Genomic DNA, 22,960 nt, shown 5'->3' with positions numbered 1-22,960 from the left:
GCACATAGTAAGCGCTTAACAAATACCAACATTATTATTATTATTATTATTAATAAATTAAGCTTTGGGGAAAGGAACAGTGATTTCCTTCTAGTTTTTTGATCTGTCTGGTCTGTTAAGAAAGCCATGCAGCTCCAGGAACAAGGTATTTAGAAATCTGTGCAAACACCTTTTATTTTGATCCTAAATTTTGGGGAAAAAAAGTCTCTTACCACAGAGTCAGTCACATAGCTGCACAGAAATATTTCCACTACAGTATCAATTATGTTTGCAATAGGTTTGCAGGATGCCACATCCATGGTTATCTAAGCAAAAGATTAGATGAAAAGAGAGACATGTTTTAATCACCTTAAGACAAATGAGTTAGATTATAGTGTGCCATTTTATGTGATTATACATCATTCTCTCAACATGAAGAATCCTCTCCCCTTCTCCCAATCTGGAATATCTCATCTGAGAAGGCCTTCTGGAGGAGGTGAGCTTTCAGTAGGGCTTTGAAGGGGGAAAGTGAACCAGTTTGGCGAACGTGAGGAGGGAGGGCGTTCCAGGCCAGAGGTAGGACTCGGGCCAGGGGTCGACGGTGGGACAGGGGAGAACTACGGGCCTCCAACAGTATTGCCAGGGGAGGTCCCTCGCCCTTACAGTGGCTTACGGCGTCCCAAACTCTGGACTTCCGCTAGGGACCACTTTGATGGGAGAATAACAATAATAATGACAGAATTTGCTAAGTGCTTCTGATATGTCAAGACTGTTCTAAGTGCTGTGATAGATATAAGCTAATCAGGTTAGACACTGTCTCTGTCCCACATGGGGCTCACAGTTTCTATCCCCATTTTACAGATGAGGTAAATGAGGCCCAGAGAAGTAAAGTGACTTGCCCAAGGTGATCCAGCAGACAAGTGGCATAGCCAGGATTAGAACCTAGGTCCTTCTGATTCCCGGTCCTTGCTCTATCCACTAGGTCATGCTGCTTGCCTATAACAGAAGGTATCTCCATAACAGCCACGTGACATAGCATGTTCTTGTCTGCCCGTCTCCCCCGATTAGACCGTGAGCCCGTCAAACGGCAGGGACTGTCTCTATCTGTTGCCGACATGTTCATTCCAAGCGCTTAGTCAAGGCCTAAACTAGGATTCCTGATGTTTTCTAGCCCATGGCACCATGATGCTCTAAGGATAGACGAGTTTCCCGTGGGGCTACAATCACTAGATGTGGAGAACGTGTGGTGTTCCGAAGCAGCGTGGCTTCCGAAGAGCACGGGCTTGGGAGTCATAGGTCATGGGTTCTAATCCCGGATCTGCCACTTGTCAGCTGTGTGTCTCTGAACAAGTCACTTTACTTCTCTGTGCCTCAGTTACCTCATCTGTAAAATGGGGATGAAGACTGTGAGCCCCACAGGACAACCTGATTATCTCGTCCCGCATGGGACAACCTGATTATCTTATGTCTACCCCAGTGCTTAGAACAGCGGGATTGTCTCTCTTTAAGAAGCAGCGTGGCTCAGTGGAAAGAGCACAGGCTTGAGAGTCAGAGGTGGTGGGTTCTAATCCCGGATCTGCCACTTGTCAGCTGTGTGTCTCTGGACAAGTCACTTTACTGGCTTCACCGCTTGTCAGCTGTGTGACCTTGGGCAAGTCATTTAACTTCTCTGTGCCTCAGTTACCTCATCCGTAAAATGGGGATAAAGACTGTGAGCCCTATGTGGGACAATCTGATTACTTTGTATCTACCCCACACAGTAAGGGGAGGGGAGGAGGCACATAGTAAGCGCTTAACAAATACCAACATTATTATTATTATTCATTCATTCAATAGTATTTATTGAGCGCTTACTATGTGCAGAGCACTGTACTAAGCGCTTGGGATGAACAAGTCGGCAACAGATAGAGACAGACCCTGCCGTTTGACGGGTTTACGGTCTAATCGGGGGAGACGGACAGACGAGAAAAATGGCAATAAACAGAGTCAAGGGGAAGAACGTCTCGTAAAAACAATGGCGACTAAATAGAATCGAGGCGATGTACAATTCATTAACAAAATAAATAGGGTAACGAAAATATATACAGTTGAGAAAATATATACAGTTGAGAAAATATATACAGTTGAGAAAATATATACTCTTGAATGAATATTATTATTATTATAAACTAGTAAACTTCATCATCAAGGAAGCACCAATAATGTCTATCTCCCCTGTGGATTGTAAGCTTCTTGGGGGGGTGGGGGAGGGGGCGGTATTTGTTAAACACTTTTACCATGCGCCAATCACTGTACTAAGCACTGGAGTAGATGCAGGGTAATCAGAATGGACACAGTCCCTACCCCACACGGCATTCACAGTCTAAGTACAACCAATTATGCTGTATTAGTCATTCATTCATTTATTCAACCGTATTGATTGAGTGCTTACTGTGTGCGAAGCACTATACCAAGCGATTGGGAGAGTACGATATAATAACAGACACATTCCTGCCGACAAGCTCACAGTCTAGAGGGGGAGAAGACATTAATACAGATAAATAAATTCTAGATATATAGGGGGAGAAGACAGTAATATAGATAAATTCTATATATTTATAGAATCTATATATTCTATAAATAAATTATATATACAGATATATAATAATAATAATTATGGCATTTATTGAGCACTTACTATGTGCAAAGCACTGTTCTAAGTGCTGGGGGGGATATAAGGTGATGAGGTTGTCCCACGTGGGGCTCACAGTCTTAATCCCCATTTTACAGATGAGGTAACTGAGGCACAGAGAAGTTAAGTGACTCGCCCAAAGTCACACAGCTGACAGGCGGCAGAGGTGCGATTAGAACCCATGACCTCTGACTCCCAAGCTCGTGCTCCTTCCACTGAGCCACGCTCCTTCTCTAATAATTATGGTATTTGTTAAGCGCTTACTATGTGCAAAGCACTATTCTAAGCGCGGAGGGTGGATAGAAGGTGATCAGGTTGGCCCACGTGGGGCTCACCGTCTTAATCCCCATTTTACAGAGGAGGGAACTGAGGCACAGAGAAATTAAGTGACTTGCCCAAAGTCACGCAGCTGACGAGTGGTGGAGCCTGGATTAGAACCTGTGACCTCTGACTCCCAAGCCCGGGCTCTTTCCACTGAGCCACGCTGCTTCTCGTATATATATGTGCTGTGGGGATGGGAGGGAGGACGAATGAAGGACCAACTAAGAGCAGTGCAGAAGGGAGAGAGGCACAGAAGGACCGTTGTTTTTTTGTTCTTTCCCAAGCATTTCGTACAGTTTTCTGCACAATTTAAGGGCTTAATAAATATCACTGACGGATTGAGAATGGGTGTTAGTAATTCACGGAGTCCTGGCGCCACAGACCTGCCCTTCTAGCTCCTGAGGCCCAGGTTTTGTGAAACATCTGCACTATTTCAAGGGGAGGTGACGGGCTGTTAGGCGCCGACACCAATTCAGTTGCTCGGACAGCAGCAATTTAGCTCCAGAGCTAAGCAGGAGGGCAGCCTGTGGCCTTCTGTAGCATTTCTCTACATGGAGTCGGCTTCAGAGAGACAACTGGGTAGGAGAGAGAGGGATAATCCTTTCTCCTTCCCAGCTTTGGCAGATGGTGGAAGGAGAGGGGTGGGTTACTGCGTCTTCACGAGTGGCAGAGCCTTTGGGAGAGACAGTTCATTCGGTCGTATTTATTAAGCGCTCACTGTGCGTAGAGCACTGTACTAAGCGCTTAGCACTGTACCAATTTGGTACCGAGAAGCCAATACAGTGAAATCAGCTTAAAACCTCTTATTTGACCAATTCCTCCCGAAAACAAATATCCAAGTTAATCATATTGAATCCAGTCCCAGTCCCACATGGGGCTCACAGACTAAGTAAGGGGGGGTGGGGGTGGCGCGGTGGGGAAAGAGAAGTAATTCCAATTTTGTAGTTGAGGAAACTGGGGCCCAGAGATGCTAAGTGACTAGCCCAAGTCACACAGCGAACAAATAGGAGAGCTGGGATTAGAACGCAGGTCCTCTGACTCCGAGGCCCGTGCTCTTCCCACAACGCCATGACCGCTTCTTACTAGGCCATGCCAGTTACGCATGGCTTTATGTAGTGACTATTATCTTGCTTGAGTGTCCTAAACCTTGGCTTTGGCATTGCTAGCGAAGAGTGAGGCAGAACGGGGGGAGAAGGCAGAGTTGGACTTTTGCAGCCTCGTCAGGGGTGGGCAGTTGGGGGTTCAGGGCAGTCACCCAATATTTTCTAGAGGATTTACCCACATCCAGGAAGTAGGGAAAAAGTTGCCAGGGGTGTAATAATAATAATAATGTGGGTATTTATTAAGCGCTTACTATGTGCAGAGCATTGTTCTAAGCGCTGGGATATACAGGGTAATCAGGTTGTCCCACATGAGGCTCACAGTCTTCATCCCCATTTTACAGATGAGGTAACTGAGGCACAGAGAAGTTCAGTGACTTGCCCACAGTCACACAGCTGACAAGCGGCAGGGCCGGGATTCGAACTCATGCCCTCTGACTCCCAAGCCTGTGCTCTTTCCACTGAGGAAGAGATTTCACTGGGGTTATGCAAGCCTCCTCAGTTCCAGGGCCATTCCCCTCCTCCCCACCCCATGGGGCTGGGAATTCTTTCAATTGTATTTATTGAGCACTTACTGTGTGCAGAGCACTGTACTAAGCGCTTGGGAGAATACAACAATAAACGGAAACATTCCCTGCCCACAGTGAGTTTACATAGAGCCAGGGCTGCAATCTGGGCCAGTGAGGGGATGAGGGCACCACGGTCTAGTGGCTACAGCACGGGCCCGGGAGTCAGAAGGACCCGGATTCTATTCTCGGCTCTGCTACCTGTATGTTGTGTGACCCCGGGCAAGTCACTTCACTTCCTTGGGCCTCAGTTACCTCAGCTGTAAAATGGGGATTAAGACTGTGAGCCCCATCCGGGCTCCAAACTCATTAGTTTGTATCCACCCCAATGCTTAGACCAGGGCCCGGCAAATACGAAGCACTTAACAAATACCATTTAAAAAAGGGCACCCCACTGGAAGGAGAATAATTATGGTATTTGCTAAGCACTTACTACGTGCCATGGACTGTTCTAAGTGCTGGGAGGAGTCTGTAGGGAGCGTCACAATGCCCTGAGACTCCCTTTGGCTCCCCCAAAGCTCTTAGGGATCCTCGGTGTGACTTGGCTCAGAAACCCTCCCAGGCCCATCCAAACTGCTCCCCTAACTCTCTACCTTCCACAAGTTCTCATATTCCCTTTCCCAGAGTTTCTGCTTTTGCTACAGAAAGGGCATGGGATTGGTCATCAAGAGGCCTGGGAAACAGAGGGTCTGTTGCCAAGGGAATTAAGATGCAGTGGGTGGCGAAGGCCCACCGTACCCTCCCTCTTGCTTTGAAACCAGAGGGGATCACGTCCCCGGGAGTCAACGGGGAGAATCAGATCCTGCTTGGGGGTATCAATCTAAGGAGGAAATATGACGGATGAATTGTAAACCAGTAGTTTAACTGGAAGAAGCCGAACAACAGAGGTTTCCTGGACACCATTCATTTGGGGGGGGGGGTGGTAGGAAAATGTAAGCCAATCAGTTGGCAGAGATTGTCTCTATCTGTCGCCAAATTGTACATTCCAAGCGCTTAATACAGTGCTCTGCACATAGTAAGCGCTCAAATACTATTGAATGAATGAACGAATGAAAAGCAATTCATCCATTCATTCAGTCGTATTTATTTAGCGCTTACTGCACCGTGGCTCAATGGAAAGAGCACGGGCTTGGGAGTCAGAGGTCATGGGTTCGAATCCCCGCTCTGCCACTTGTCAGCTGTGTGACTGTGGGCAAGTCACTTAACTTCTCTGGGCCTCAGTTACTTCATCTGGGGGAATAAATGGGGAATAAAACTGTGAGCCCCACATGGGACAACCTGATCACCCTGTATCTACCCCAGCGCTTAGAACAGTGCTCTGCACATAGTAAGCACTTAACAAATACCAACATTATTATTATTACCGTGTGCAGAGCACTGGACTAAGCGCTTGAGAGAGTACAGTACACCAATAAACAGACATTCCCTGCCCATAATGAGCTTTCAATAAACTGTATTTACTGAGTTCTTTCTATGTGCAGTGCACTGTAGTAAGTGTTTGGAAGAGTATAATACAACAAAATCAGGGACGTGTTCCCTGCCCATAATGAGTTTACACTCTAGAGGGGATTAGCACATCTCAAATCTATTGTGCATTCATCATCATCATCATCATCAACATCAATGGTATTTATTGAGCACCTATGTGCAGAGCACTGTATTAAGTATTTGGGAGAGTACAATACAATACACTGAGCTTAATGTGGTACCCTAGAACAAAATCAGATTTTCCCTGCTTTAGAACCAACGGTATGTCACTTAATACAGCATGTTCCGTGATTTTGACCTAAAGTTGCCTTCAATCACCATATAAATAAGTTGTTCTATTTCTAATGTATCCCACCAGATTCCTCAAACCACATTATTATCATTAATAGAATATATTATTCATTATTATCTGCATCCCAATATATCCTCAAAAATATGACATGTGTCTGGTAGATATGATACTTACTGAATCCTTGACCCATTGAACGTACTGCTCAAAGTAACCTATTATTGAATCCATGTACTTCTTGGTTTCCTAGAAGAGTTTTAGAGACAATTAGGGTCAGGAAAAAATTTGGTTTAAACACAAGTTCTTTAAGCAATTGGAAAAAAAAATGAAAAAAAAAAATCACCTGAATGATAATGAAGGATGCATTGTTGTTAATGAGCAACTGGGCAGCATCCACAGTGGCAATCACCTGGGATACTTGCACCTGGAAGAGAAAAGAACGGTTGAAAAGGACCTACAGATGCCACTACAAGTGTATGAGGGATTGGGTCCGACCTGATGAGCTTGTGTCTACCCTAGCGTTTTGGACAGTGCTTGATACATACTAAGCACTTAACAGATACTGTTAAAAAAAGGAAGTGCTGAATAAAGTAGTCATAATAAGAGTAATGATAGGGAGGTCAGATACGAGGCCCCGGGGAGAACAGACAGCAGCGGACGGGCTCATCTTGGGGAGAGTCCAGCGAAGGGCAGAAGCACCAGCCGGGGTCCATCCAGAAGGTCGTGCCCAGCCGGAAGGCGGTGCCCAGGCAGGTGAGCCCCAGGAGTCCCAGGCATCAGAGCGGGATGCCAGGATTCACCGCGTGCCAACTGTCGGGCAGAGAGGTGGGCAGGGAGGCTCTGCCCCAGGGCCCCGGCGGGGCGGGCAGGCGGGTGGCTGGGTGACCAGCACGGACATGGAGCCAGTCGAGCCACGGGTTCTCCTCCCTCCTCTCCGCCTCTGTTTCACTCCGGGAGTGCTGGGGGGGCTGCCCGCAGAGGGACGGGCCGTGGCCTGGACACTGGGATACTGGGACTGCAGCTGGGGGGATTGGGGGGATGAGGTGGGGAAGGGAAGGGGAAGGACAGGGAGGAGAGGAGGAAGGAGAAGGGAGGGGAAGAAGCCAAACCGCTTGTTTCGTTCTGTTTTGCTTTGCTGTCTGTCTCCCCCGTTTAGACTGTGAGCCTATTATTGGGCAGGGATTTTCTCTCTCTGTTGCCGAATTGTACATTCCAAGGGCTTAGTACAGTGTTCAGCACAGAGTAAGCATTCAATAAATACTATTGAATGAATGCATGAATGAATGTGATAGATGCGTGGATGAGTACGTGTGTCTTTGAGTTGCAACAGAGGTGCTAACTTTTTGTTTTAAGCTCCAGGACCCAAATGAAACATGTTTTTTAGTGAGGATTGGGAGTGAGAGCATTAATAGATTAGAAGACTGCCGTTTTGGAACTTTTCAGACCTAGTGGTGGTAATAATGCTTATTAAGTGCTTACTGTGTGCAGAGCACTGTACTAAGCACTGAGAAAGATTCCACAGGAGAGAATTAGCATGGCTTAGTGGAAAGAGCATGGGCTTGGGAGCCAGAGGTCACAGGTTCTAATCCTGGCTCCACCACTTGCCAGCTGTGTGACTTTGGCAAGTCACTTAACTTCTCTGTGCTTCAGTTACCTCATCTGTAAAATGGGGATTAAGACTGTGAGCCCCACATGGGACAACCTGGTAACCTTTTATCTATCCCAGTGCTTAGAATAGTGCTTGGCACATAATTAGCGCTTAATAATAATAATGTTGGTATTTGTTAAGCGCTTAAGCGGGAAGCAGCGTGGCTCAGTGGAAAGAGCACGGGCTTTGGAGTCAGAGGTCATGGGTTCGAATCCCGGCTCGGCCACTTGTCAGCTGTGTGACTGTGGGCAAGTCACTTAACTTCTCGGTGCCTCAGTTACCTCATCTGTAAAATGGGGATTAAGACTGTGAGCCCCACGTGGGACAACCTGATTCCCCTGTGTCTACACCAGTGCTTAGAACAGTGCTCGGCACATAGTAAGCGCTTAACAAATACCATTACTATGTGCAGAGCACTGTTCTAAGCGCTGGGGGAGATACAGGGTCATCAGGTTGTCCCACGTGAGGCTCACAGTCTTCATCCCCATTTTACAGATGAGGGAACTAAGGCATAGAGAAGTTAATTGACTTGCCCACAGTCACCCAGCTGACATGCTTAACAAATACCATCATTACTATTATCATTATTATTAATTAGACATGGATCCTGACACTCGAGGGGCTTACAATCTATGAATACAGGTCAGGGAGAGGACTGGAGACAGACATCAGTAGGAATTAAACAATAAAACACTGAAACAGCTTAGCAGACAAGGACAAATATACCAAGTACCGCAAATTTTTAAAAAGTCAGTAGGGAGCTGTGGCTTTAGAAGCAGAATTTTAGGCTCCTCGTGATTAAAAGTCCATGGTACATCCATAGCCACAATGGCTTCTACAGACAGTAGCTTTCCTGAGGCTGCATGAGGTCTCATGCTATTGGTGCTGTTGCCTTTCCTGCTGGGGTGGTGGAAAACAGGGCAGCATGAGGTCTCCTCAATGGTGCGGAAGGGATTCAGTATTGGTTCCTCGAGGGGCACAGGGTCTGGAGCGAAGAGCAAACCGGAGGGCGGGAAAGGCATGTTGCTCACCCACAGAAGTGGGTGGTGGGCAAGAGCATTAAAGGAGGTGAGAGTGAGTTAGTGGGTGTTTAATTCAGGCCCAGACAAGTGGAGCTGAGAGGGCTCGGCACTGATTTTTGTACACAACGCGGCATGCAGAGTATGCTGGGGGCGGAGGCCATGGATGGAAGAGAGAGAAGACAGTTCACTCAATCATGGTGGAGAGACCTGATAGGGAACTCTCAGGTTTTGTCAAAGACATGTCATTTGCAAGTCTGGGAATTCTGCTCAAAAAACTACTGGGGAGACCATTAATTAATTAATTCACTCATACTTATTGAGCACTTACTGTGAGCACGGCACTGTACTAAGTGTTAGGGACAGTAAAATACAACAATAAACAGACATTCCCTGAGCACAAAGACCTCCATTACCTCCATGGAACGGGCACCAATGAATGATAATTATGGTACTTGTTAAGTACTTACTATGTGCCAAGTACTATCTTATGTGCTGAGGTAGGTACAAATTAATTAGATTGGGCACAGTCCTGTCCCACATGGGGCTTGCAGTCTTAGTCCCCATTTTAGAGATGAGGCAACTGAGATCCAGAAAAGTTAAATGATTTGCCCAAGGTCACACAGCAGACAAGTGGTAGAGCCAGAATTACAACACGGACCCTTCTGACTCCCAGGCTCATGCTCTATCCACTAGGCCACGCTGCTTCTACACCTCCATCTTTCCTACGCTCTTCCCTCACACTAGCCCTAATGCAAAAATGTTGTCTGGGGATAAATAATCCTAATACTAAAATAAGCTTTCACATAATTTCCCACTTTGTCCTCAGAAGACACCCCTCGTAGAAAGGAAGAGTCTAGCATTATCCGCATTTTACAGATGAGGAAATAGAATCAGAGAGAGGTTAAATGACTTATCCTAGGTTACCCAGCAGGCCAATAACCCAGCTGGATCTAAAGTCCAGGTCTGGCTCCCAGACCCATCCACTTTTCACTACACCAAAATATATACATTTGTAGATGTAACAATAGCAACAAATCTGAGAGAAATATAGGTAGGTATTATTGCTCCCTTCGGGATCTTCTTTGAGATCTACATATTATTCCTAAAGTGCAGAGCTGAAACTTGAATTCTATCTTCTATCTAGATTGTCAGCCTTGGGCACGGTAGGGACTGTCTCTGATCTGTTGAATTTGTATCTATATCTGTTCTTAGCATACCATTTGGGACATGGTAATAGTGAAGCAGCGTGGCTCAGTGGAAAGAGCCCGGGCTTGGGAGTCAGAGGTCATGGGTTCAAATTCCGGCTCTGCCACTTGCCAGCTGGGTGACCGTGGGCGAGTCACTTAACTTCTCTGTGCCTCAGTTCCCTCATCTGTAAAATGGGGATTAAGACTGTGAGCCCCACGTGGGACAACCTGATTACCCTGTATCTCCCCCAGCGCTTAGAACAGTGCTCTGCACATAGTAAGCGCTTAACAAATACCAACATTATTAATAATAATGGTAGTTAAACACTATGTGCTGAGCACTGTTCTAAGCACTGGTACGTGTTTAATGAATACTATAGACACTACTAACTCTAACTACACTCTAGAGGAATGCCTTATCAAAGCGTAAGGATTAAGCGATGACTCTTGTGCACTAAAACTCCTCTAAATTAAATTGTCCTCTAACATTTAATTCCTGTATTTATATTACCGTGATTTAATACATGGCCTCCAGATAATCTTCTGATATAAGCTAATCTTTCTGAATCTTGTGTTTATCTTTGTAGGCATTCTTTTCTAAGTAATTTTCACATGCTTTTGTCTATTAAATGTCATCCTTTTCGTTCCCTTCTACTTAATTTGCTCATTAAAATCATGTTGAACTCTAATCTTCTCCACAACCCTAACCTCTCAATCCAATTTGGTATCCTAGCGTACTTAATGATCACGCACTCCTCTTGCTTTCCCAAGATATTTCATTCAGTCAGTCTTGGCACTGACCCCTCTAACCCCAAGGCATCGCCCTCAGGCTGATCCTGAAAAAAGAACTAGTCTCTGAGTTCGGCCCCCTCATTCAGTTGCTACCCCCTAATAGTCCTACAACCAACCCCCATTTCCCTAGTTAGCTGAAGAGGATTCAGACAGGGCACCGATCTAGGGAAACTGTAAGAGCAGGTGGACCAGGGCTTCTCAGAGCACTGAAAGTTGTGCAGGATGGCACAAGTAGCTCCTGTCTTAATGGCTCATCTACTGCTTTGTCTAGCCTCATGCAACACTGCAAAGGTTCCTGGGATGCTCTATAATCCAAGGAACATTTGGATCCTATAAAACTACCTTTCCTCTTGCTTGTCTGTGGGTGAGAGAGAATATAGGAAGGAGCTAAATGAATGATTCAGCTAGGGTTAGTTCTGGTACTATTTATGAACAAATAATAATTACTATTACAATTATTACTGCATTGTGCTTACTACGTGCCAAGTAATAATAATAATGTTGGTATTTGTTAAGCGCTTACTACGTGCACAGGACTGTTCTAAGCTCTGGGGAATGAGGATGTCCAAGTACTGTACTAAGTGCTGGGATAGATGCAAGATAATCAAAGAGGATGCAGTCCCTAACCCACATGGAACCCACAATCTAATTCGTTTGATCATATTTATTGAGCACTTACTGTGTGCAAAGCACTGAACTAAGTGATTGAATCTATTTATGAGGGGTAGGATTTAATCCCCATTTCACAGATGAGGAAACTGAGGCACAGAGAAGTTAAAATGACTGCCCAAGATCACACTGGAGAAAAACAGAAAATCCCAGATTAGAACCCAAGTACATGCTCTTTCCATTAGGCCACACTGTTTCCAAAGAAAGGAACTATAAATAAAATATGTTGGATTCCAAATTCACACACAAGAGTGAAAAATTTCCCAAAGTCAAATCAGGTTTACACAATATAACATCCCTTCCTCACCCATCTACTACAATTAAATGAACTTTTTGAATGGTAACCTTTGTATTTCTATGAGTCACATGGTAAAATGAAATAAAGATAAAATAAAAAACATACCATAAGTTCAGTTGCTGTCTTCTGTAGTAATCTAATGCTTTGATTTAAAGTGCTCTGGTTAAAAAAGAGAATTATTTTTACATCATTACAAGCAAATAAAAATATTTTTCCTTTTCATCTTGATCATCTGACAGTCCAGTTAAATAATCCTTATTTTCATACTATAATAATAATAATAATCTTGGTATTTGTTACGCGCTTACTAGGTGCCGAGCACTGTTCTAAGCGCTGGGGGAGATACAGGGTAATCAGGTTGTCCCACGTGGGGCTCACACTTTTTAATCCCTATTTTACAGATGAGGGAACTGAGGCACAGATAAGTTAAGTGACTTGCCCACAGTCACACAGCTGACAAGTGGCAGAGTTGGGAGTCGAACTCATGACCTCTGACTCCGAAGCCCAGGCTCTTTCCACTGAGCCACGCCGCTTCTCCAGCTCAGTGGAAAGAGCCCGGGCTTGGGAGTCAGAGGTCATGGGTTCGACTCCCAACTCTGCCATTTGTCAGCTGTGTGACTGTGGGCAAGTCACTTCACTCCTCTGGGCCTCAGTTACCTCATCTGTAAAATGGGGATTAACTGTGAGCCTCACGTGGGACGACCTGATTACCCTGTATCTACCCCAGCGCTTAGTGCTCTGCGCATAGTAAGCGCTTAACAAATACCAACATTATTATTACTATACAGCAGCAGTGGTAGCAAAGTAGCTGAATTTGAATGGAAGTGGTTGACCACAATAAAAAATTTTAGCTAAAAAAATTACTTCTAGCTCCAAAATTGTAGAAAAAGTTCATGTTAGCTTTCTTTTTGAAAATAAAGCAATTGTGAACACCTGATTATCAATTATTTTCTTGAAGGGTGAGAAAAGGAAAATGCAACTTTCAGTAAAACTTCAGTGTACGTATATGATGTTTAGTAGTCAGAGAACTGATAGGTGGAAGGAAAAAATGAGAGATTGAAAATATGGAGAAAGACTCTAAAGGTTTCCAAAATACTGTACAATGTTGGTGTTGTAGAAAATAAAGCACTTACCCTAGCTTTAACATATTTCTTGACAGTCAGTTTGGGAAAAAGAAAAAAGAAAGAATTTGAAAATAATTAAGAGCTAACTAGGAAAGCAATGCCCCATCTCCTCACCTTGTGCTCATCAAAGTGGAAATCTGCTAGGGAGTGTAGGTGGGGGTGGGAAGAGAGAGAGACACAGAGATAGATTGCATTTGTTTCTTTCCCTCCTCCTCTCCAACCAGTAGTTTAAAGAGCTGAAAGCATTACTGGGGAGGGGAGGGGAGAAAGGTGTCTTCAGACAGGACCTTGGAATTTGAAAGGAATAGGGAAGAGAAGGGATGGACAAGTGAGAGAGGCTGATTGGCTTGTTAACATTCCAACTTGGAGGTGGAGTTAAGGGACTGATGGTAAAACCAGAAAGGAAACAGGAAAATTTCCCTGAGAGAACTGTATTTCCCAGGAGGAAAAGGTTTTACAATCCCTGATGTGTCTGAGAATGGGCACTTTAATGGAGTAGGATAAACTGCTGCTGGTCCTTTTTACGCTCGGGTCTCTACTCCCTGGCCACATTAGTTACCTGCCTTCTTGACTTGAGCACACCATTTTAAAACTTCTTTTACCTGTGAAGCATGTCGGCATTATCACAGCGGGTATTTTTTGTATAATGTGAATTACTGTTTCCTTCTTCCCATAATTTGAATTTAAACTCCTTTGGGTGCTTCAGTGATGAATATTTGCACACGCGTAGGAAGCAGTTTTGAATCTCTTCCCAGCCCCACTGCCATTAATTCTGATACAAGTCATCTGGCTCATCACAATGTGTACGTGGAGACATTTCAAAGGGCGTGGAGTCTACCGCAATCAAGATTAATCTATATGCTCCTAAAGGGCGGCTTCCACATCTTCTCAGTAACAAAGAAATGGCTTGGGGATGCCTATGTGCTGCCTGAGCTCTAAAGAGGTGACTGTTTGATTGAAAAGCAACAAAGACTAAGCAGGAACTTTACTAACTTCTTTGCTTTGAGTGGAAGTGATTGCTCAAAAAAGTGGGCCGGAGAAATAAGATTGTTGAGAAGGATTGAGCTGAGAGAGAAGAGCAAAATGAAGAAGGAGAGCAGGCAGAGAAAGGAACAAGCACCCCATTAATTCCTCACAAATATTATTCATTCAACATTCATTCATTCAATCATATTTATTGAGCATATACTGTGTGCAGAGTACTGTACTAAGCGCTTGTATAATACAACAATAAACAGACGGCTTCCCTGCCCAAAACAAGCCTACAGTCTAGAGGATGAGCTAAAAATTTTGAGGAGTTCCTCCGCCCCACATTCTTCTTTAAATCCAACTCAAACTCCACTCACTTTGTGAATAATATGATGCCTGTCATTCCTAGCCACAGCCACCAGCCTCATCTCCTCAGCATTTATGCAATTATCTGTAAGCTTACAGTCATACTTTAGGCATTTGGAGATCAGGAACCTTGCTTCACAGTGTTTTGTAAAGCCCAGTGGGTGTCTATTACAGGGAGCTGCAAAAAGTCCATCCTATAGTAAGTGTTGTTATTTCTGTGGGTAGAAATTTATTGACTGCCCTAGAAAAGCCTTTTGGGATGTGGGGGGAATAGGGAAATCCCTTCCTCTCTAACATCCCAATTCCACTAGTCCTACAATACAAAGCTGCAGGCTATCAGCTAATAGACTCTGATTCCAGTTTGACAGCTCCATGAAACAATTTAGACAAAGATAATAGCACTCACTCAGGATTAAGTTCATAACTCAGTGAGGTGACTGGCATATGACCTCTCTTCACTAGCCCAATTTTACCTCAGAGATTGAAAAACATTAAAAAAAAAATGTGTTTTTGTTTTCTTTACACCCTGAGCAGGGCCTTCCAATCACCCTACACTCCTTCACACTTAAATAGAAACAATGGGAGAAGATCTTAATGGAATATCTCTCTTCCTTCTTCCCTCACCCCTACTCCCAAAATAGGTCACTTTATTAGGATACAACAGAGAGGGTCCAAGAGAGGCATTCAATAGCAGCAGGAACACATACATACACAAACACACATGTGCTCACAAAGATTCCCTGAAAAACTGAAAGAGATCTAAATGATCTCTGATACCTTTGAGTTTGTAAAATTAGCAAATAATTTTTCCCATTTCAAAATACCAACCATGCTTAATTTTAAAAGGGGTGCTGTTCAAAATCCCAACTAAAATTTGTGAAATGAACGCAAAGTATTATTCGAAACTGCTAGTCTCACCCTAAATTTATACAATGGAGTTTTTAATAAAAAAAATAGGGCAATCACAGCAATTTTCTGAAAAATCTTTACCATTGCTTGTTCCATGGGAATGACTTGCTGGCGATGGATCATCCTAATACTGTTTGCATGTCCTTTTAGGGCATTTTCTAAAGCTCCTTTGGGCTGCAAATAGAGCAACATGATTCAGTATCACTGAGTGTCACACAGAAACTACCAGAAGCAACATGAGCTATATAAATGCATCAAGAGTTTTACCCCTATAGGATATTGTATCATTTAAAATCCATCCTCGCCTCTGCAGGTTGGAAAAGCCGGTCTCGGGGATGAAGGGGTTTGAGATGGAAGACATCGACCGCGTGAGGAAGGGTTGCCCTTTATCTGGTAAATTAACTTCTGCATACATTATTTCATGGACTCACAAGATCCAGAAAGTTCTCAAAACACTCTAGACTGCAAGCTTCTTGTAAGCAAGGAACGTATCTACCAATTCTCTTATATTATATTCTCCCACGGGTTTACTTAGTACAGTGCTCTGCACACAGTGAGTGCTTAATAAATACGACTGACTGATCGACTGATTCATGGTACTGAGCGCAGGTCTTCTGATTCCCAGACCTGTGCTCTTTCCACTAGTCTATGCTGTTTCTCCCAATGACCTGGGTTCTTAACTTCTCTGTTCCTCAGTTTTATCTGTAAAATGGAGGCTAAATATTTTTTCTCCTTCACCCTTAGATAGTGAGTCCTAAATGGGCAGGGACTATGTTTGATCTGATTATTCTGCATCTGCCACAGTGCTTAGCACATAAGTTTTTAAGAGAAGCCACAATTAGAACAGCAATGAAAACGAAGTATAATTCTGACAGTCCTATTTTATTCTGAAATATTTTCTCACTTGTGCTAATTCCATATGTTTGGTCCTCCATTTCTTGTTACCAAAAGTATTTTAGAGCAAATTTGTATGCTGTAAGATCCTCAATACAGACAGAAGAATAAAATGAAACAGTTCTTTTTTAGAGGTAGATTTTTAAACCCACTACTATTTTAGCATGCTCAAGAGCTACAGTGCTATTACTGCTAATTACTGAAGTTTCAAATGAGATGGGTGTTTGGTGACCATATCTAAACTCTGCAAATATCCTCATTAGCTCTTAGTGCTCTACTATCGATGATCATGATTTTGATGAATTTGTAAGGCATTTTAAATGTCTAATTACAAATGCTTTCATTTCCCCAAAGAGGTGAAGAGTAGACTGACATCTGCTGCACTGGTGGCTGCTAACAACTGAAATCTCCTCCCCTCACGCCCTCCATCCGGCAAATTTGTGATAAATGTGACATTTCTAAATTTACAATTCCCTTTTCTCACCATGCTTAGGGCCAGCTGAATTTTTCATTTAGGAAGATGAGGGGGAAACAGTACTAATTAAGTGACAGTAATAGTGCCATTTGGGGAAATGGCAACGGGACTAATTAGGAATGTGGCAACAGTGCAAGCAGAAGGATATTTCCATTTTCAGAAAACAAATAGTAATGATATCGAAAATATTGAAAAGTCTCAATGTGAATCAGGCATCATGACAGCTGCTGCAGGGGATATTTTTGTACAATGGATTGATGATGGTGTGCTCAGAATCTCTTTTTTTTTTTTGCATCACTTAAAACAGCATAGGAAAGTTGACAAGCGGTGAATAACATTGAACAGATTTCAATATGGATGCCTTATTTCAACTCACCAACTGCTCTGCCCTTGCTTCTAAGTCATTGGAAAACGATAAGAGATCCACTTTTGTTATGCTTTTATTGACCTAAACGACATGCAAGCCAACAATTTGAATCACATTTATAGTTATTCCAAAAATTAATCAAAAATCATCAAGTTTGGGGCTCCCACTTTGAGGGGCATTTCAGCTCAGCGATTAAGTAAATAACTACAGGGAGGAAAAGTTAGGGATGTTAGACATACATCTACATCCCAGAAGATGGATGGCAAAGGAGGCAACCTTCTCTTTGTTCAGAATATTAAGCCAGGAATGGGATGGATTTGTGATTAATTAAAATTCAGTGATTTTAAAACTATATTACTAGGGTAGCTAATGAAAGGCCCAGGTCCACCTTTGCCACCCAACCCTGCAACAGAGGAAAAGGTTGGAAAAGTTCACAGAGCCTATATAGTTTCTGATCCCAACTCACTCCATTACTTCAGAATCATAGATTTCCCAGCCTAGGTCCCTGCTAGCCCATTATACAACACGGCACTCAGAGCTAAGAGCTGAGGCAAAGGCGGGTAGCATTTGAAAATTAAAACACCGGACAAAAAGGTAAACCAGTACCCTATTTAGTATGGGACAGGGGACAGCTGAAAATAGATGGAGGGATAACCCACACCATCTGCACAGAATTTCAGCAACTTTCAAAATAAAGGCAAATCTGGCTGAAAATTAGCTAACTTTAATATCTGGCTATTCTAGGAAAAGAAAATGAAAGATAATTTACAAAACTGCCAATATGCATTTTCAATAAGAGTATGCTGAATTCTAAAGAAAGATATATTCCCCTCTCACTACCTCCCTCTATACTGTAAGCTCATTTTGGACAGGGAATATGTATGTTATTATATCATACTCTCCCAAATGCTTAGTAACAGTGCTCTGCCCATAGTAAGCACTCAGTAAAAACAGCTGACTGACTTAAAATCAGAGTTAAAAATGTCAACTTACCTCAGCCAGGTAAGCTGCAAAATCTATTCCGTCTATTCCTGAAAAACTGAAATTCAGAAGGTTTTCTTTCCCTGTTTCATCCAGCAAAACTATATTGCTCAGATTTATTTTAATACTTTCAAATTGAACGGTCAGGTCTTCCGTATACTGGAAATTGAAGACGAGAAAGTCAATCATGGTGAATCCACTCTGAAAGAACTTTAAACAATTGCTTCCTTTGAAGTCAATCAACAACATAATGCAAAAGAACTTCAAATGGTAGACAGTAACTCAGGCCTCCTCGTAGACACATCGAAGCATTGATCCTATCCCACCTTGACTTTTGAATCAACCTCCTTGCTTATTCCCCTGCCTCCTGTCTCTACCCACTTGAGTCTATGCTTCACTCCGATGCCTAGATCATTTTTCTACAAAACCATTCAGTCCACGTTTCCCCACTCCTCAAGAACCTCCAATGGTTGCCCATCACCTCTTCACTGAACAGAAACTCTTTACCACTGGCTTTAAAACAATCACCTTGCCCACTCCTATTTTTCGTCACTGATTTCCTACTACAACCCAGCACACTCACTCTGCTCCTCTAATGCCACCTTGCTCTTTGTACCTCCATCTTGTCAATCTTGCCATGGATCCCTCACCCACGTTCTGCCTCTCGTCTGAAATTCTCTCCCCCTTCATATTCAATAGATGATCATTTTCCCCACCTTGGTAGTCTCATTAAAATCACATCTCGTCCAAGAGACCATCCCCAACTAAGCCCTCATTTCCTCTTCTCCCACTCCCTTCTGTTTCACCTTTGAACTTAGATTTGCCCCATTTACCTCACATTCAGTACTTGTTTATATATCCATTATCTTATTCACTTATATTAGCATCTGTCTCCCCCTCTAGACTGTAAGCTCCTTGTGGGTAGGGACTGTGTCTACCAACTCTCATATTATATTCCCCCAAGCACTTAATACTCTGCACACAGTACGAGTTCAATAAGTAAAACTGATTGGTAGCACTTAATCCAGTTATAATTGGCAAGTAAATGTATCCCCGGGAAAGAGTCGATTTTCAACTCAGTTGTATTTACTTACCACACTAATGTTCAAAAACGCACTGACATTGAAAATGTTATCTAGTTGAAGGGAGGTATAGATGCCTTTATTTTCTTTGCAGTCACTGAAAAACACAGCAATTTCATTTTTATAAAGCAGGCCGTACATTATTTGTTCACAATTAGAAGGAATTTTTTTTGCTTTTTAAAAATCTCAGTAGGAGGATTCAATTTTTCGTGTCGGAGGTTCTGAGAGCTAAAGATCTACTGGAAAATTGGTAGCACAATGGTAAGCTTCTGGAGAACTAGAAACTTGTTTTCCTTCTGCTGTTCTTTCACAAGTTCTTAGTATGGTGCTATGCAGTCAATAGATGCTCAAGAAATACCACTGATGAAAATGGTGATGCCTCTGCCCTTCTCGCTTGCTTTCAAAATAGTCTGTGATCTTTGGGATTATAGTTGTTTTAGGAACATAATTATGGCATTTGCTAAGCATTTACTGAGTGTCAAGCAATAGTCTAAGTGCTGAGGTAGATACAAGGTAATGACACTGGGCACGGCCCCTGACCAAGTAGTGGCACAGCACAGTGGATAGAATCCAGGCCTGGGAGTCAGAAGGCCATGGGTTCTAATCCTGGCTCTGCCACTTGTCTGCTCTGTGGCCTTGGACAAGTCACTTTATTTCTCTGGGCTTCAGTTACCTCTCTCTAAAATGGGGATTAGACTGTGAACCCCATGCGGGACAGAGACCGTGTCTAACCCAATTTGCTTGCATTCACCTCAGAGCTTAGTACAGTGCCTGGCACATAGTAAGTACTTAACAATACCACAATTATTATCACCCATTTGGGACTCACAGTCTAAATAGAAGGAAGAGCTGGCATGAATCCCCATTGTACAAATGAAGAAACCTTGGTCCAGAGAAGTTAAGTGACTTGTCCGAAGTCACAAAGCAGACAATTGGTAGAGCTGGGATTAAAACCAGGTCCCTGCTCTTTCCATTGGGCCATAATGCTTCTCATTTATCTCTTCCCATGTAGTAGTAAAAGTATCTATTAAATGATTGTCTTATTTGCTGAATAGTCTCCGACGCATAGCGATGCCACAGACACATATCTCCCAGAACTCCCCACCTCCATCTGCAATCATTTTAGTAGTGTAGCCACAAAATTTTCTTGGTAAAAATACGGAAGTGATTTACCACTGCTTCCTTCCGCGCAGTAAACTTAAGTCTCTGCCCTCGACTCTCTCCCATGCTGTTGCTGCCCAGCACAGGCGAGTTTTGACCTAGTAGATCGACTTCTACTCACTAGCCACTGCTCAAGCTAGGAAAGGAATGGATTTCTGCTTGACTCTCCCTCCCACAGTCAAAACTGGTAGAGTACTGGAAATTCTCCAGGTGCGACTCTGAGTCTTACTGTGAATACAATGCTGTACTAAGCGCAGGGAGGAAATATACAGGTGGGAATTAGACTTGGCCCATGTCTCTGATTCTTTCTGAACACTCACATATTACCAATTAAAAAAAAATTCCAGGAAGCAAAACCTTCAGCTCCTCAAGGAAAGTGGATGAAAGTCCAGCTGTGTGCCTTCATTAAGAAATAAATATGAAGTAATCATCCAGGATGACTTCTCCATATTCCCTGTGTGACTTTTACCTTGTCCTGCTTGTTTTCTTTGGGCTACCCTCCCGCCCACCGCTCCCAACCCCCACAAAAACCAACTAACCAACCAAATACACAAAACATGATTCTGCTCAAGGAAGATAGCATTTGGGAATACTGGGGGAGACCAAGAAGCCTCTCCCTGGGTTTCAGATTGGTGAACACAAGTGCTCTGAACTTCAGTAGCTTCCGAGGTCTTTATTCATTCAGTAGTATTTATTGAGCACTTACTATTTGCGGAGCACTGTACTAAGCGCTTGGAATGTACAAATCGGTAACAGATAGAGACAGTCCCTGCCCTTTGGCGGGCTTACAGTCTAATCGGACTGTATAATAGGACTTTATAGGACTAATAGGACTAATCGGACTTTATAATGGGTTGTGTAGCCATGAGTGTGTTCACATTGGTATCCAGTTCCAGTTAATCTCCACAGACCTTTTAATCTACCAGGGTGATCCACTAACAAGATCTGCTAATTAACAATTAATAATTGTGGTATCTGTTGAGTGCTTATTATGTGCCAAGCACTGTGCTAAGCCCTGGTGTCAATTCAATGCAATCAGATCAGAAACAGTCCCTGTCCCACAAGTGGCTCATGGACTAAGGGGAAAGGAGAGGGGTATTTAATCCCCATTTAACAGTTGAGGAAAGTGAGGCATAGAGATGGTAAGTAACTTGCCCAACGTCGTACAGTAAGTAAGTGGAGCTGGGATTCGAACCCACAACTCATGAGCCTAGCCCTGGGCACTTTCCACCAGGCCATGCTGCTTCATGTGGTCTGTAGACTGTCAACTTCTTATGGATAGGGCTCTCATCTACCAATTCTATTTTTTTATACTCTCCCAAATGCTTAGTTCAGTGCTCTGGACATATTAAGCACTCAATAAGTGCCATTGGTTTATTAATTGCTCTTGGAGCCCTCCCAAGACCATACACAAGCTCAGCAAGAGGGGTGAAGGAATAGAAAGTAGAAGAGTCAGGTCAGTGCTCCTCGGGGCTGCGGTGCCGGTGCCGAATTGAAGACTGATTCAAGTCACTTCTCAGGCCCACCTAGGGTCAAATTCTTTGGGGTGGAGGAAGGCAGGGAGAGGGGCTACAACAAGTGCATTATTTGCTTCAAAATGTTTCTGTTGACTTATATAATTCTCCATGTAGTCCGAGAAAGGAACATGGAGGAAAATGTGACTAAGGCAGAATCAGATAATCGGGAAAATGGCAATATAATTATGTCTTCAGAGACCGCCCCCCCCCCCCCGCCCCCCACCAAGAAAACACAGATGGAGAATATCTGGGAGAAGCATACGGATTCCTCTGGGCTCTGGATAGTTGGGCTCTTCCTTTGATAGTTGGCTTCAAGCAAGGGGGAATTCCCTGAATTTGGAAGGATTTTCACAATGTCAGATTGACTTAGAGGAAGGATGAATTTGTCAAGAGGGACAAATGTTTGTGGTGTGCCTGAAGGAAGCAAGAATCTCCAGCTATTTGGTAGTTGGGAGACCTTGTCTGAACCATCTCTGAAGGATGGACACCTGTCAGGGTATGTTTTTACTTGAGTTATTACTGTATTTCAGCCTCCAACTATTCCTCTTTCATTTCAAGCAACAGAAGGAAGGCACTATTCTGGAAGGACCTCAGCAGGTTATGTAATTGCATTGAGCATATGAAAGAAAAACTGCTTACATTTTCAAATATTCAAAGTTACTAACACATACAGGGAAATAGTCCAAGAATCATCTTACCTGTAAACTTGCTCAAAGGTAAGATTAATATTAGGATTTTGAAACAAAAGACCAGAAAGGTAGTTTTTCCATTGCCCATTTAATAAGTAGGGTGTATCCAAAACCTAGAAGACAAAAATACATTTCCTTCTGGATTGCTATTTTACATTTGGTGAGCACACACAATGAAATTAATCTTCAAAAAAACTCAAGTCAAAATCCACTCTTCTTCTCTCTCCCTGCCAATGGGAGAACTACCTTTGAAACTGTGAAATATACACAGGCTTCAACTTGAACATTATAATCACTGCTTTAATGCTGAAATTTGGAAACATCATGGACTTGTACAAATCTTTCTAACCACAATAGGCTGAAAAGCTCAAAAACTTTTTTTTTTAATTTTTAAGT

General features: G+C 43.2%; 1 protein-coding gene across 10 annotated transcripts in view; it reads right to left on the bottom strand.

Annotated features, from left to right (window-relative positions):
- Nucleotides 1-22,960, bottom strand: part of PROM1 (prominin 1) — a 143,005-nt gene that overhangs the window by 8,559 nt on the left and 111,486 nt on the right. For 6 of the 10 annotated variants that reach the window (XM_039911665.1, XM_029061883.2, XM_029061880.2 and 3 more), the window contains 10 exons: nt 22,574-22,677; nt 19,210-19,294; nt 18,128-18,274; nt 17,144-17,215; nt 15,480-15,572; nt 13,164-13,181; nt 12,136-12,189; nt 6,758-6,838; nt 6,592-6,660; nt 213-305 (listed from right to left, as the gene is read on the bottom strand). In XM_039911665.1, coding sequence (XP_039767599.1) covers nt 213-305; nt 6,592-6,660; nt 6,758-6,838; nt 12,136-12,189; nt 13,164-13,181; nt 15,480-15,572; nt 17,144-17,215; nt 18,128-18,274; nt 19,210-19,294; nt 22,574-22,677 — 816 coding nt within the window. 10 annotated transcript variants of the gene reach the window in all.

The sequence above is a fragment of the Ornithorhynchus anatinus genome, chromosome 4 (genome assembly GCF_004115215.2).
Source record: "Ornithorhynchus anatinus isolate Pmale09 chromosome 4, mOrnAna1.pri.v4, whole genome shotgun sequence".
Lineage (NCBI taxonomy): Eukaryota > Metazoa > Chordata > Mammalia > Monotremata > Ornithorhynchidae > Ornithorhynchus > Ornithorhynchus anatinus.
This window is presented reverse-complemented; position numbering and strand designations above follow the sequence as displayed.